Genomic DNA, 11,910 nt, shown 5'->3' with positions numbered 1-11,910 from the left:
TGGGCTTGAAATTCGTGGGATTTGGGTGCCTTTCCTTCCTGATTGTCCCGGGGGCGAACCTCTTTGGGATTGGGCTATGCAATGCAACCGGTAGGCGGTAACCATTGTTTATGGATGTAATCCTCACTTATTTTTTTCATTCTGTCATTGGATTGTGCCCCTCCGTTTCATAATTGCCTACCTCGCGGATTATTTTGTAGTTTCACGTGTTGCGACTTGCTAACCTAATCAATTACAATTTCATCAATTCTAGGCTGATGAGATTAGAAATGTTAGGTAGTCGGTTGCCAATGTATGGAAATGCATCTTCAACGGCAGTGCGTTTAAAATGCGTCTCTAATGGCATTAAGCAAGATCTTAGTGATTCACATCTAATATTATTTAGCCAAGCAATATGCCCAAATTTTGGTTATGTTCGTAGTGTTGTGAGTAGGTTGTCCATTTAGTTGTAGGCATTGGAGGTGTGGGAGAGTAAAGGTATGCTAATAGACCATACATACATAAATAAAAAAACATTGATATGGGAATACATTTGACTATTTGTTAAGAAACAAAAATAAATTGTATATCTGAGTAGGGATCGCAGATTACCTTGCCATTAACTGATTATGTTGCTTTCTGTTTTCCTAAGCACATCATCAAAACACCTCCAAAATCCAAGCCTCCAATGAAGGCCTTGATGCACCTGCTCTCTAGAGTAGCTACTAAAGCCTAACCACAATAATTGCATTTTCCGATACTTCACCGACACATGTCGGGCATGTATCGTTGTTGCGTAGTTTGAAAGTTACTGTGTCGAGATTGCTAGAAGTTAGAGTGAGGAAATGTGTATTAGGAAGTAACTTAGCCCATGATTTAGTGATTAGTAATGACGTGGCAAGCTCAGCAGATCTGGAATTGTGGGCACTCCCCTTGATCCCTACCATTTTTGTGAATTCATATTGGAAATGGAAAAAGAAAGAGTGACTTGATTTTCATCTCACTTTCAAACAACAGATAGTGTTTGATTGATTAGTGGACCGCTTAGTTTTTTTTTTGCTGTGGCAAAAGCCAGACAAATTAAATGGGGAGTTCATTTTGTAGAAAAGAAAAGGTTATTATGCCTTGGGGAAGTTCTGTCATATTGTTTGTACCTTTTGCTTCTTGCTACGCATCAGGTTGGAATGGTATAAAAGTTAGATGACATAATTTGTCCAATTATTATGTTTATAATGATGGATATGTAAGCCCAAAAAGGGGAAGGGTGACTTTTTCTTCCCTCTTCCAAGTGGCATATTGTACTAATGGCTTTCAGAAATTATATAGCATGCTTCATTATTTAGGAAGGTATTTCTGGGAGATTTTTTTTTTTTTTTGCAGTTTGTTGGGGTAATGGAAGTAGGCAACCAAGGCAAATATATTCTTTTCTGAGAAGAACTTTCACAGGCTAACATCAGTTAAATAATTTTCTTCTGCAGGCTCTTCATGTTCGGCTTATGTTGACAGTACTTGGGAGTTGTGATGTTGTTACTACAAACGTAGGAGGAAGTTTTGGTGTTTCAGCACAATTGCGTTTACTCCTGTTGGCTTCCAGAGTAGATGTCGTTCCGTAGCATTGTGCGCGATGTAAAGGATGGCTTTGGGAGCTTATCTCGAAGAGGGTTTGAGGTGAGGCTTCTTGGCCATCGCAGAGGGAAATCTCATAGTGCTGTCCACGAGTTGCATGACCCTGCCCCGGTGATCCAGAGCAGTTGCTGGGCTAACTTGCCCCCAGAATTGCTTCGTGATGTGATTGAGAGGTTGGAGGCCAGTGAGGCTGCATGGCCTTCCAGGAAGCATGTAGTCGCTTGTGCAGGTGTCTGTCGAACCTGGAGAGAGATGTGTAAAGAGATTGTTAAGAACCCAGAGTTCTGTGGAAAATTTACTTTTCCTGTTTCCCTGAAGCAGGTGATGATGCCCTCTTAGTCTTTTTGGCTTCATTTTCATTTTTAACAATCGTACATCCTTGACGATCATTTTAGATTATACTCAAGATGATTTTATCTTATAGTGCTCTGTGAAATAAACAACAGAGTACAAGCATATTCATCTATTCACTAATATGCTTTTATTGGTCGCTCTTCAGCCTGGGCCCCGAGATGGAACCATCCAGTGCTATATTAAAAGGGATAAATCTACCCAAACTTACTACCTGTATCTGTGTCTTAGCTCAGGTAATCCTGTTCCAAGTATTTTGTTTCCTTGTGTTCACTGCAATTCCGGCCACTACATCTTAACAGCCATCAATTTCTCTGACAAGTTTATATATATGAGTTATATTGAAAAGAATGCAAGATCAACAACCATGCTTTTTATATAAAAAAATAGAAAATGAAGTGGGGTGCAGTGGCCACATTGTAATTAATCATGCATAAAATTACTGCAGTTTCTCAATATACCATACTGATTGTTGTGTACCATTATGTTCTGTGTTAGTTTAGTGTTGTATCATTAAACTATTGTGCTCCAATGGTGCCGGTCATTTATGCCTAATGTAGTCTCATTTTTTGCTCCTTAATCCCTCCGACCAGGAATAAGTGTACATTTAGCTTTAGTCCTAAGTTAAACTCTTTAAAGTCTGACCAAAATCATAGTAAAAAGTACAAACATGTATAACACCAAATTAATATCGCTAGATCCATCTTGAAATGTAATTTCATAATGTTCCATGCCATACATACTGCTACCTTTTTCTATAAAGTCTGTGAAGCTTAAAATAGTTTGACTTAGGACAAAAGCTAAACGTTCACTATTTCTAGATGGAGGGAGTATTTTCTTTGTATACATGGCTGGTACATCCTTGGTTCTTATCTCACAAATCTAGAGGACCAGCTCTTCTGTAGTATTATTGTAGAGTATGCGCTCAGTTTGCTTTAAAAGATACAATGCCGAATCCAGTATGAATGACAGTTGCTGTTGGTTGACTAACATCGCTAAACGAATGTCATTCATCTGAAGCCAACTCTGTAAAAGTGAATTTGGTAGACCTGAATGCACTGCATCAGCTTGGCTGGTATTCCAGCACTTACAATAACTAGTGCTGACATGCTTCTTCCAGTTTTCAACTATTTATCTGTTCTCAGTTCATCCCTTAGGAAGATCACGTATTCCTCATGCTAGTGTACTTTGCTTTTTAAGAAGCCATAACACAACTTTTTAGTATTCATTTATATCAGCTGCTATTAACATGCCATAATGCATTTTATACAGCTGTGATTGCTGAAGGTGGCAAGTTTCTTCTATTGGCGAAAAGATACTCCCGTCCAACCTGTACAGAATATACAATATTTATGAATGCTGACAATACATCTAGGTCAAGCAACATGTATATTGGAAAATTGAGGTACTAACTCAAACAATGGGAACTTATTTTGAAATATTACATCATGTTCTTTTTGGTCTGACCATGCCACTAATATCTTCACGATGTTGGACTTTTAGGTCAAATCTCCTCGGCACAAAGTTTGTAATATATGATACCCAGCCTCCATGCAATATACCCAATGTTCAGCAGTCAGGAAAAACAAGCCGTAGGTTCTACTCTAGGAAGGTGTCACCGAAGGCTCCATCCAGCACCTACAGTATAGCACAGGTTTCGTACGAGCTGAACGTTTTGGGGACTCGGGGCCCACGGCGGATGAACTGTGTGATGCACTCCATACCTGCCTCGTCCATTGAGGCTGGTGGCAGTGTTCCATCCCAGCCAGACAGTGTCCTTGCTCGTTCAGTTGATGAGTCATTTGGCAGCATATCCTTCTTGAAGTCATCAATAAGGGACCGGTCCATTCGGTTCAGCAGCACCCGATTCTCTGACATCTCAATAGGCAGCTCCAAGAACGGAGGCCAGTCACTGGGTGATAACGATGAGTCGAAGGATTTGCCATTGATTCTCCGCAACAAGGCACCACGGTGGCACGAGCAGTTGCAGTGCTGGTGTCTCAACTTCAAGGGCAGGGTGACGGTTGCGTCCGTCAAGAATTTCCAGCTTGTTGCTGCGACGCAGCCTTCTTCTGCTGGAGCCCCGACCCCGTCGCAGCCTGCCCCGGCACAGCCGTCCGAGCATGACAAGGTGATACTGCAGTTTGGGAAGGTCGCCAAGGACATGTTCACCATGGACTACCGTTACCCGCTCTCAGCCTTCCAGGCGTTCGCGATCTGCCTGAGCAGCTTCGACACCAAGCTGGCCTGCGAATGAGAGATCGCCGGCGCCGCAGGTTGGTCCGTCGATTTTGTAATAGACTGGTGCCCCCCTATCTGGGGCCACCACAGCTGTTGTCTGTTGTTGATGCCCTATTAACGTGTAGCTGTCACTAGAAAAACCGCGGATTAGCCGGTTTCTCCTGATTTTTTTAGCTGCTGCCACCGATGTTGCGCTGTTGTATCCCTGTTTGTTTTCCTTTTTGCAGCTTGCTTTTCTAGCATCTTTTGCCTTCCTATAATAACTAGCAAACTTAATTCGGTTGTTGATACTTTGCACTGTGTTAACTGAGAAGAGTTGTCACATATTCATCAGTGGCTAAGGTTCAGATTTTTCCTGCCTATGGTGGCGACCTGTGGGTTTTTTCTTTTAATGCCTTGCTCTGACTAAATGTTTGGCGATGAAGAATGCTACATGAGGGGAAGCAGACTCTGCCTGATCGCCAATTTGATTTCTTTTTTTTTTTTTTTTTTTTGAACGAGCGCCAATTTGATTTCAGTAACAAACGGCAAGGTTGTGAGCCCTCATTTCCCCATTGGCGTCCTCCTCCAGTACCAGTAGGGAAATGCCGGACTCGTGACCATTCCGTCAGATCAAGGTCGTGCGGAGCCCCATTGGACGGTGACCGTTTTTCCAGCAAGGCGAGCGGAGTCATGACCATTCCGCCAGATCAGAGGCGTTCGGACCGCATCGGACGGTGGACGTTTTTCGACCAAGGTTAAAAGGGTTTAAACAAAAACCCTGGAACGAAAACCGCAAGCCCACCCCGGCCGAGAGGGAGAGGCGGCGCCGATCCGAACCCCCGCCCAGCCCAGCCATGTCGCCGCAGCTCCTCCTCCGCCGCGTCGCCGGCGCCGGCGCCCGCCGCCAGGTACGCGGCCACCACCGCCGCCCCCTCAGCTCGGCGTCGGGGGCGGACCTCTACGGCGGCGAGATGCGGGGGGCCCCGCAGCACGGCGAGGAGAGCAAGGCGGTGAAGGTGTCGGTGTGGTGGGACTTCGAGAACTGCGCGGTGCCCCAGAACGTCAACGTCTGCCGCGTCGCCCAGCGCGTCTCCGCCGCGCTCCGCGCCGCCGGCGTCCGCGGCCCGCTCTCCATCACCGCCTTCGGGGACGTGCAGCAGCTCTCCCGCGCCACGCAGGAGGCGCTCGCCGCCACCGGCGTCGCCATCTCCCACGTCCCGAGCAGTTGCGTCATCTCCCCCTCCCCCATCTTTCCGTTCCGTCCCCTTCTGTGCGAATTTCTCTTGTCCGGGAAAATTGTTTTACCATTCTGGTGTAGATGTTGTGGGGAAGCATCTCACCTGCGTAGTATTGTTTAGGCATTTCGTGTGCATTTCACTTGTTATGATGGTGATTTGCGATGCGTTGCCCAGGTTCTGCATTCTTTGGTGTGCTGGAGTTGATAGTTTTGTTTATTTGTATTACATCGCATAACTAAATACTACTGTACCACGAATGAGTGACTTTGACAGGATGGAAATTACACTTGGGTTGGCTAGAATGCAATTTTGCCCGTGATTTTGAGTTTTGTTATCACTAGTAGTACACCCGAGCTCTTTTTGTGTTGGTGTTCATACAAGCGGTGTGGCTTTCTCCCTGTGAAAATTGGGGTAATTTTGGCATGGTACATCATAGCTAGCCCGCTACTTGATTATACACTTGCCTGTTCTGGAGTTTGCGTTGCCTACTCAATAGTCAAGCACACTTATTAATAGATCGATGAAGGAGAAGTTGTAGCGCTGGAATGGTGCAAAACATGTGTTTTTCTTGTGTGTAGTACCAGAAAGGCTAGAACTTTCTTTAGACATGGCTTCAGATTTGTGGGAAATGTGCTTCATTTTTGTAGCAGATCATGAAAATTAGTTTTTGAATTTTAATGACTCGATTTGATAACATCTTCACGGACTATCATCTTGTATTAGAAGCATTTTCTTTGTAGGTGTTATCATTGGTTTTGTTGTAATCTGTAGTCATTCCTGTAATTTTATGAATAAAATCATTATTTTTCTTATACATATTTTGGATTGATAAAAATTAGGTAGTACTGTAAGCAGCGGTGTTGCCCCAGTTTTTGTAGTGTACAGGAAACTCCGATATCAGGTGATTAGGTTGACAGTTTACTGCATGGATGATGTTGGGGCATGCTCCTAAATAGGGATTTTTGCAGCTATTGCAGTTTAGGCTGTTTGCTGATGCAAAGTATCGACCATTTTTGCAATCATATTGGCCGCGATATCATGTCGGCTTATATTTCGGACATATCAGTCACATTCCTCGTTAGTGCGCCTCGTAATATTCAAATTATGCATTCTGAAATATCTTTTTTTTTTCTTGTTCTTATTCTTTGCTCGTGTTTCTCTTGCTCTACTAATAGTGCTATTTCGATAATGTAGGTGGAAAGAATAGTTCTGACCGGTCATTTCTGGCTGATCTTGTCTACTGGGTTGCTCAGAATCCCCCACCAGCTCATTTTTTCCTCATATCTGGGGATAAAGATTTCGCAAACATTTTGTATCGGTTACGAATGAGCAACTACAACATATTACTTGCTTGCCCTGGTAATAGGACTACCAGTGTACTGTGCAATGCAGCGACAGTTATGTGGCGTTGGGAAGCTTTAGTTAGAGGGGAAAATTTCTCACCGAAACGTTTTAACCACCCACCAGATGGTTTATCTGGATCTTGGTATGGTCACTACAGAGGAGCCCTTGATGACCCCTTCGTGGAGGCTGAATCAGAAGAAACCGTTGCAACACCAGTACCATCTGACTCCAAATTGTGCCGAAAGACCAAAATTCCAGTTAAGGCAATCCCTCAACATGTGGTTAATATTATACAAAATGTACTAAAGTCATATCCTGATGGGGTGAGACTTTCGGTTCTCCTGGAAACACTCAGAAAGAGAAATGTGCGTCTTGATTCTGATTACTTTGGCCACAAAAAGTTCTCTTGCCTTCTCCAATCGATGCCTGATATTGTGAAAGTTATTCCACCTACTGAACCTCATGAATATGAGCCATCTGCATTTCGGGTCAATAAAAGGTTACAGGAGCCTGCTGAACAAAGTTTGAACCCCCTGAGTTCTGCTGAAATTGATGTCAAGGACAATAACCTGGATCAAGCAACACACAATGACAAGCAACCTCCATCCTTTGTGTCAACTTCTTTTCCTGAACAAAATTGTGAAACCTTAAGTTCTCAACAAAGTGTCGTTGGGGAGAGAAGCTTCAAGCAGACTGTAGATGAGAACCCAGCTGCATCTGCTGTCTCATCTTCACCACAAGATGTGTTACCTGAGGATCAACAGGAGTGCCCAGCAGCTGATATGAATGCACAGACAGAATTACCTGCCAACCACGTGGAATTGGATGCCTCTAGAACTCCCTCTTCCTTAGGGGTAGAAGGTACTGTCAACAGCGATGGGCTATTGAAAAGGATCTTGGTACTATGGAACGGCCCTGAGAGTACTAAGCGTGAGGTTTCTCCATGTCATGAAGGCACTTCTGCTGAAGTTTTTGATTTGCAAACTCCTCATCAAGATCACAGTACTGATCAATGTAGCAGGCTTCTGGATAGGACTGGTAAGACCTCTCCCCATAACATCAGCTCAGATGGAACCAATAACTCTGCAGCGATATCTGATAACTTTTCAACTTTGTCCGGCCATGACCCTTCTGAAAAACATGCAGAAGAGATGGGAACGCTAAAGAGTGCGCCATCAGTTCTCCAGAACTCAAAACCGTGTAGTGGGTCTACATCTGTTCCATTGTGTAAAGCTGGAGGTGATACCTCAAAGATGAGTAAGGGCTTATTTAGCTGGCTAACGGGGTGGTGGAAAACTGAAAAATCAGATGCAGATAACAGAACAATCAATAAAAGTGTCACTGATGAACCAAATACGGACATGACTGATGAATCTGAATCTTTGAAGGCTTCAACTTGTGGAAGTGAGCAGCAGGTGGTTAATAAAATATTCACAAAATTTTACTTTTGGGATGTTTTAGGAAAACACCTATCGAAGCCCCTTGCATCTGAGCTTGTTTCAAAAGCAAAGACGAGGTAAAATTGTTAACCCTGATGATTTTATACTATGCCTTCTGGTTACCTCTAGATGTTACTTATTAGAAGGATAAATAGGAACTGTTGAAGATTTTACTAGCAACTAAAAATTGTGCAATATGAATTCAAGTCTTGCAATGTAATACAACAGACTTGTCCAGTATCAACTAATGAGAAGAAAATATCATTCGTTGTATATATATCTAGCAATGCCAACAAATGTGCAGTTTTATAGGTTTGTTTGCATGATATCTTGTAGCCTGGTAAGCCATAGCTCTTCAGTTTTGCCTTGCTGCTTGAAAAACTTTGATTATATCTAGAAATTGTCTGAACTTGTCATGATAACGTTGCAGTATATATTGTTTCTCATGCCGTTAGTTTAGTAACTAGAACACCTATATCTATCATGAGCATTTCTTATCTACTCCATAACTAAATACAGGCAAGCAAATGGATCCCACCCAGATTCATATGAGATAATATGACAAATCATGTTTGGCTTGATCAGTTGATGATATAATATTTCTTCATGATTACTGTTATCGACAGGGAGGAATTGATAAATGGATTGCAGAAGTTAGAATGTTGGCCACTCAATGGCCTTGCCGAGAAAGATCTCAATCAGCTGGTACATTTGTTAGTTTCAGAAAAGAAATGGATCGAGGAAACTCCTTCCAACTATTTCCCATTTCGTGTTACACTCCCTCAAAAGAGAACATGTGTTCCATCAAATTCTAGTAAATTTGATCTCAGTACTCTCTTCTCCAATGGGAAACCCTTGGAGCGTGGTAAATATGCCGGTGACAAAGGCAGGACAAACAGAAGTCTCACAAGGGAGGAAGTATTGTCTGATTGCCACAAGCTGTTGAAGGACCTTCTTCTGGAACACAAACATGGTTTTAACATCAGCATTTTCAAGCTCCAGTTTGCTCAGAAGAATGGGTATGAGCTCGACCACAAGAAGCTTGGGTACGCAGACATTGAGTCACTGTTGCAGATTATGCCTGGCGTGACAGTAAAGTTTCCAAGGGTTGTACATGCAGAAAATGGGAAAGGTCAGGATAGTAGCAAGGACGGTGGGAATCAATGTAATGGTGACGATTTCATCTGGGAGGAACTGGGTCCTGTTTCTGCCACTTCCAAAACTGCTGAAGGAGTTGATGAGGAAACATGCTACCAGCCTCCTAACCACTCAAAAGATGAATTCTCTGATAACGAGAATCAAGCAGACCAACGGGCCAGAACTGGGCAGAACTCGCTCCTTTCAATCATCGATTCCTGGAACAGGAGCAGCAGCAAGGGTGATGGCTCCAGCATGACACCTGAAGAGATCGATGGGCTCGTGGATTGTTCCAGGAGCAGTCCAGGTTATGTTGACACCCTGAAGGCTGCAAGGCAACCGCAGAAGCAGTACAGCTTTGTTTCTTCCGACTCGGAGGGAGAAGGCGAGAACAAGGATAAGCTTGTAGAAAGCGTGTTGGGCAGCCTGCAGAAAGCACGGGGCGTGAAGTTGCCTAATTGATGAGCTGGTAATTGCAGCTTTCATTTTTTTCCCTTTCTTTTTGGCGACAAAATTGCAGCATTTAGCCCTGTGTTACCACACCGAAAGCTGACATGCTCCTCGTTCCGGTTATGCTCAGTCATCAACTCCTCAAAGCAGTAGGTTATGTTAGTGAGCTATATATTTTTTCTATTCTACTTAGTTTAAGAGGGTACTCTTATACGAATTCACGGTTGGTTAACCAACGAGCTTCGTTTAGTTTATTTTGGTGAGGGTTCACTATTATCGAGAAGGACTGCAGTTAGTTTCCTAGTTGACATGATATAAGGTGAGTTTCTACACCAGGCCAGAGAAAAACAGTTATCTTCTGGATTCTTTGATGCAATGTCTGTTGTTTGATTCTCACATTTGCTACATTTGGGTCAAGATTCGTTGTTGCATTCCATACTCAAGATTCGTTTTGATGCGTGAAAGCTTGGTGTAGTTGTTATTATTACACGAGTTTTGTGCCGTACTAGTTCTTCATGGCTCGCCCTTAACCTGATTGCTTCTGGACTCCTATGGTCGATGTCAAGCGTGGACAGGTCCACGCTCGCATCAGAGATGTTCTTGTTGGCTCTTTTGGGTTGTCACGGTAGTAAAGACAGCAGCTGTCAACTGCTTAATGAGAAAACAAATCGATGACATGACAGCCGATGATTGGACGGAATGCTAGTACGGAGTACTCTAGATAATTTTCGTGAGTATGTGGTGTGAGTGGCACCTTGTGCATGACAAACAATTATTTTCTGGCAAGTGCATATTATTTTCCGAAGTTGGTGGTTTGAGACTTTGAGTGGTGCCTTAACCATGCTATGCACTAGGTTATGATTGTTTTTAGAGGTTGACCATGAAGTGTCAAGGCGCGGGATGTCCGGTAGTGACTAGTGAGCCGGGTAATGTTGACCATCGCCTCGCCAATTCGTAGACCATTGCCTTGCTGATAGTTCGAGACACTATCAGGTATATTTGGTGGATATACTAATATTGGAAAAAATGCTATTTGAAAATCTCAAAAACTTTGAAATAATTTTTTTTCATATACATATTCTATTGATACTTACTTGTATAAGTTTTTACAGAAAAATACACTTGTATATGTAGCCTACACGAAAATGACAAAATATCCAAATGTCACTATAATGATTGGTTATGTATTGTTCACGGTAATAGGAAATTCTATTTTCACATTTATGTGTAGGTCACACATGGTTGCTTTTTTATGCCAAAATCTGCACAAACAAGTATCAACATTGGATATACATGCGTGCATTTTTTCAAATTTTTCTGAAACTTTCAAATAGCATTATTTGGAAATTTTCATTATAGTGTGCATGTGCAACAATTTCTAGAAGCCACGAGACACTGCAATTCCGAAGGTGGGGTGCCGCTAAAATGTTTTTTTTTTTGAAACAAGGTAAAAGATTTGCCATTTTTATTAATTAAAACGAAGTTTTTAAGAAGTTTTACAAATCCATGCTTGACCCAAGGGTTAAGCCAAAAGAAAAACCTAATCTCTTGGCATTACAATACTCAACGCTTTTGCCTCCGCCAACTACACATTGCCACTTCCTCTTTGATTTTTGCAACAAACATGGTTACAGTGGATGTGCTATTCTAAAACACACGAGCATTCCACTCCTTCCCAAGACATCAACATTGCAAGAAGAGGCCATATACATCAACTGGCTTCGGCTTCCATGTGCATGCTTGTGGATCTCCCGAATCCACCACTCCTTGACGGAGCGTCGAATACGCCGCATACTTGGATCAACATCATGTAGCCGAAAGCCAACTCTTCACAATTGTCCACACACAGATGGTGAAGCGACACTTGTAAGGAATGTTAGACCGAGATTCTTGAACTAGATTGCAAAGCTTGTATCTCCCACCTTCAAGTGGAAGCAGGCATGGATGCTCGTCTTGTGTTCGAGTGCAGTTCGTGCGAACAGCAAATGAGCAGTGTAGCACAGTACACTTTCAGTTCCCTACGACTAGGACGAGAGTGACGGTACCAGCCAATCGGCAAATCCAGAGCGATCCGCCGAGTCAGACTTGCTTTTGTGCCGCCACCCTGCACAAAACGAGCAGCA

General features: G+C 43.0%; 2 protein-coding genes across 2 annotated transcripts; both read left to right on the top strand.

Annotated features, from left to right (window-relative positions):
- The first annotated feature begins 1,487 nt into the window (after window positions 1-1,487).
- On the top strand, window positions 1,488-4,527 carry LOC124652383 (tubby-like F-box protein 14). Its single transcript, XM_047191401.1, has 4 exons — window positions 1,488-1,926; window positions 2,105-2,192; window positions 3,229-3,361; window positions 3,460-4,527. Exons 1-4 carry the CDS (start codon window positions 1,579-1,581, stop codon window positions 4,211-4,213), a joined length of 1,323 nt encoding a protein of 440 aa, XP_047047357.1. The 5' UTR covers window positions 1,488-1,578; the 3' UTR covers window positions 4,214-4,527.
- A 506-nt stretch (window positions 4,528-5,033) lies between these two features.
- Window positions 5,034-10,218, top strand: LOC124653459. Its single transcript, XM_047192521.1, has 3 exons — window positions 5,034-5,403; window positions 6,612-8,277; window positions 8,827-10,218. Exons 1-3 carry the CDS (start codon window positions 5,034-5,036, stop codon window positions 9,797-9,799), a joined length of 3,009 nt encoding a protein of 1,002 aa, XP_047048477.1. The 3' UTR covers window positions 9,800-10,218.
- Window positions 10,219-11,910: the final 1,692 nt, after the last annotated feature.

The sequence above is a fragment of the Lolium rigidum genome, chromosome 5, assembly GCF_022539505.1.
Source record: "Lolium rigidum isolate FL_2022 chromosome 5, APGP_CSIRO_Lrig_0.1, whole genome shotgun sequence".
In the NCBI taxonomy this organism is placed as follows: Eukaryota; Viridiplantae; Streptophyta; class Magnoliopsida; order Poales; family Poaceae; genus Lolium; species Lolium rigidum.
The sequence above is the reverse complement of the archived record's forward strand: the minus strand, read 5'-3'. Positions and strand labels throughout refer to the sequence as shown.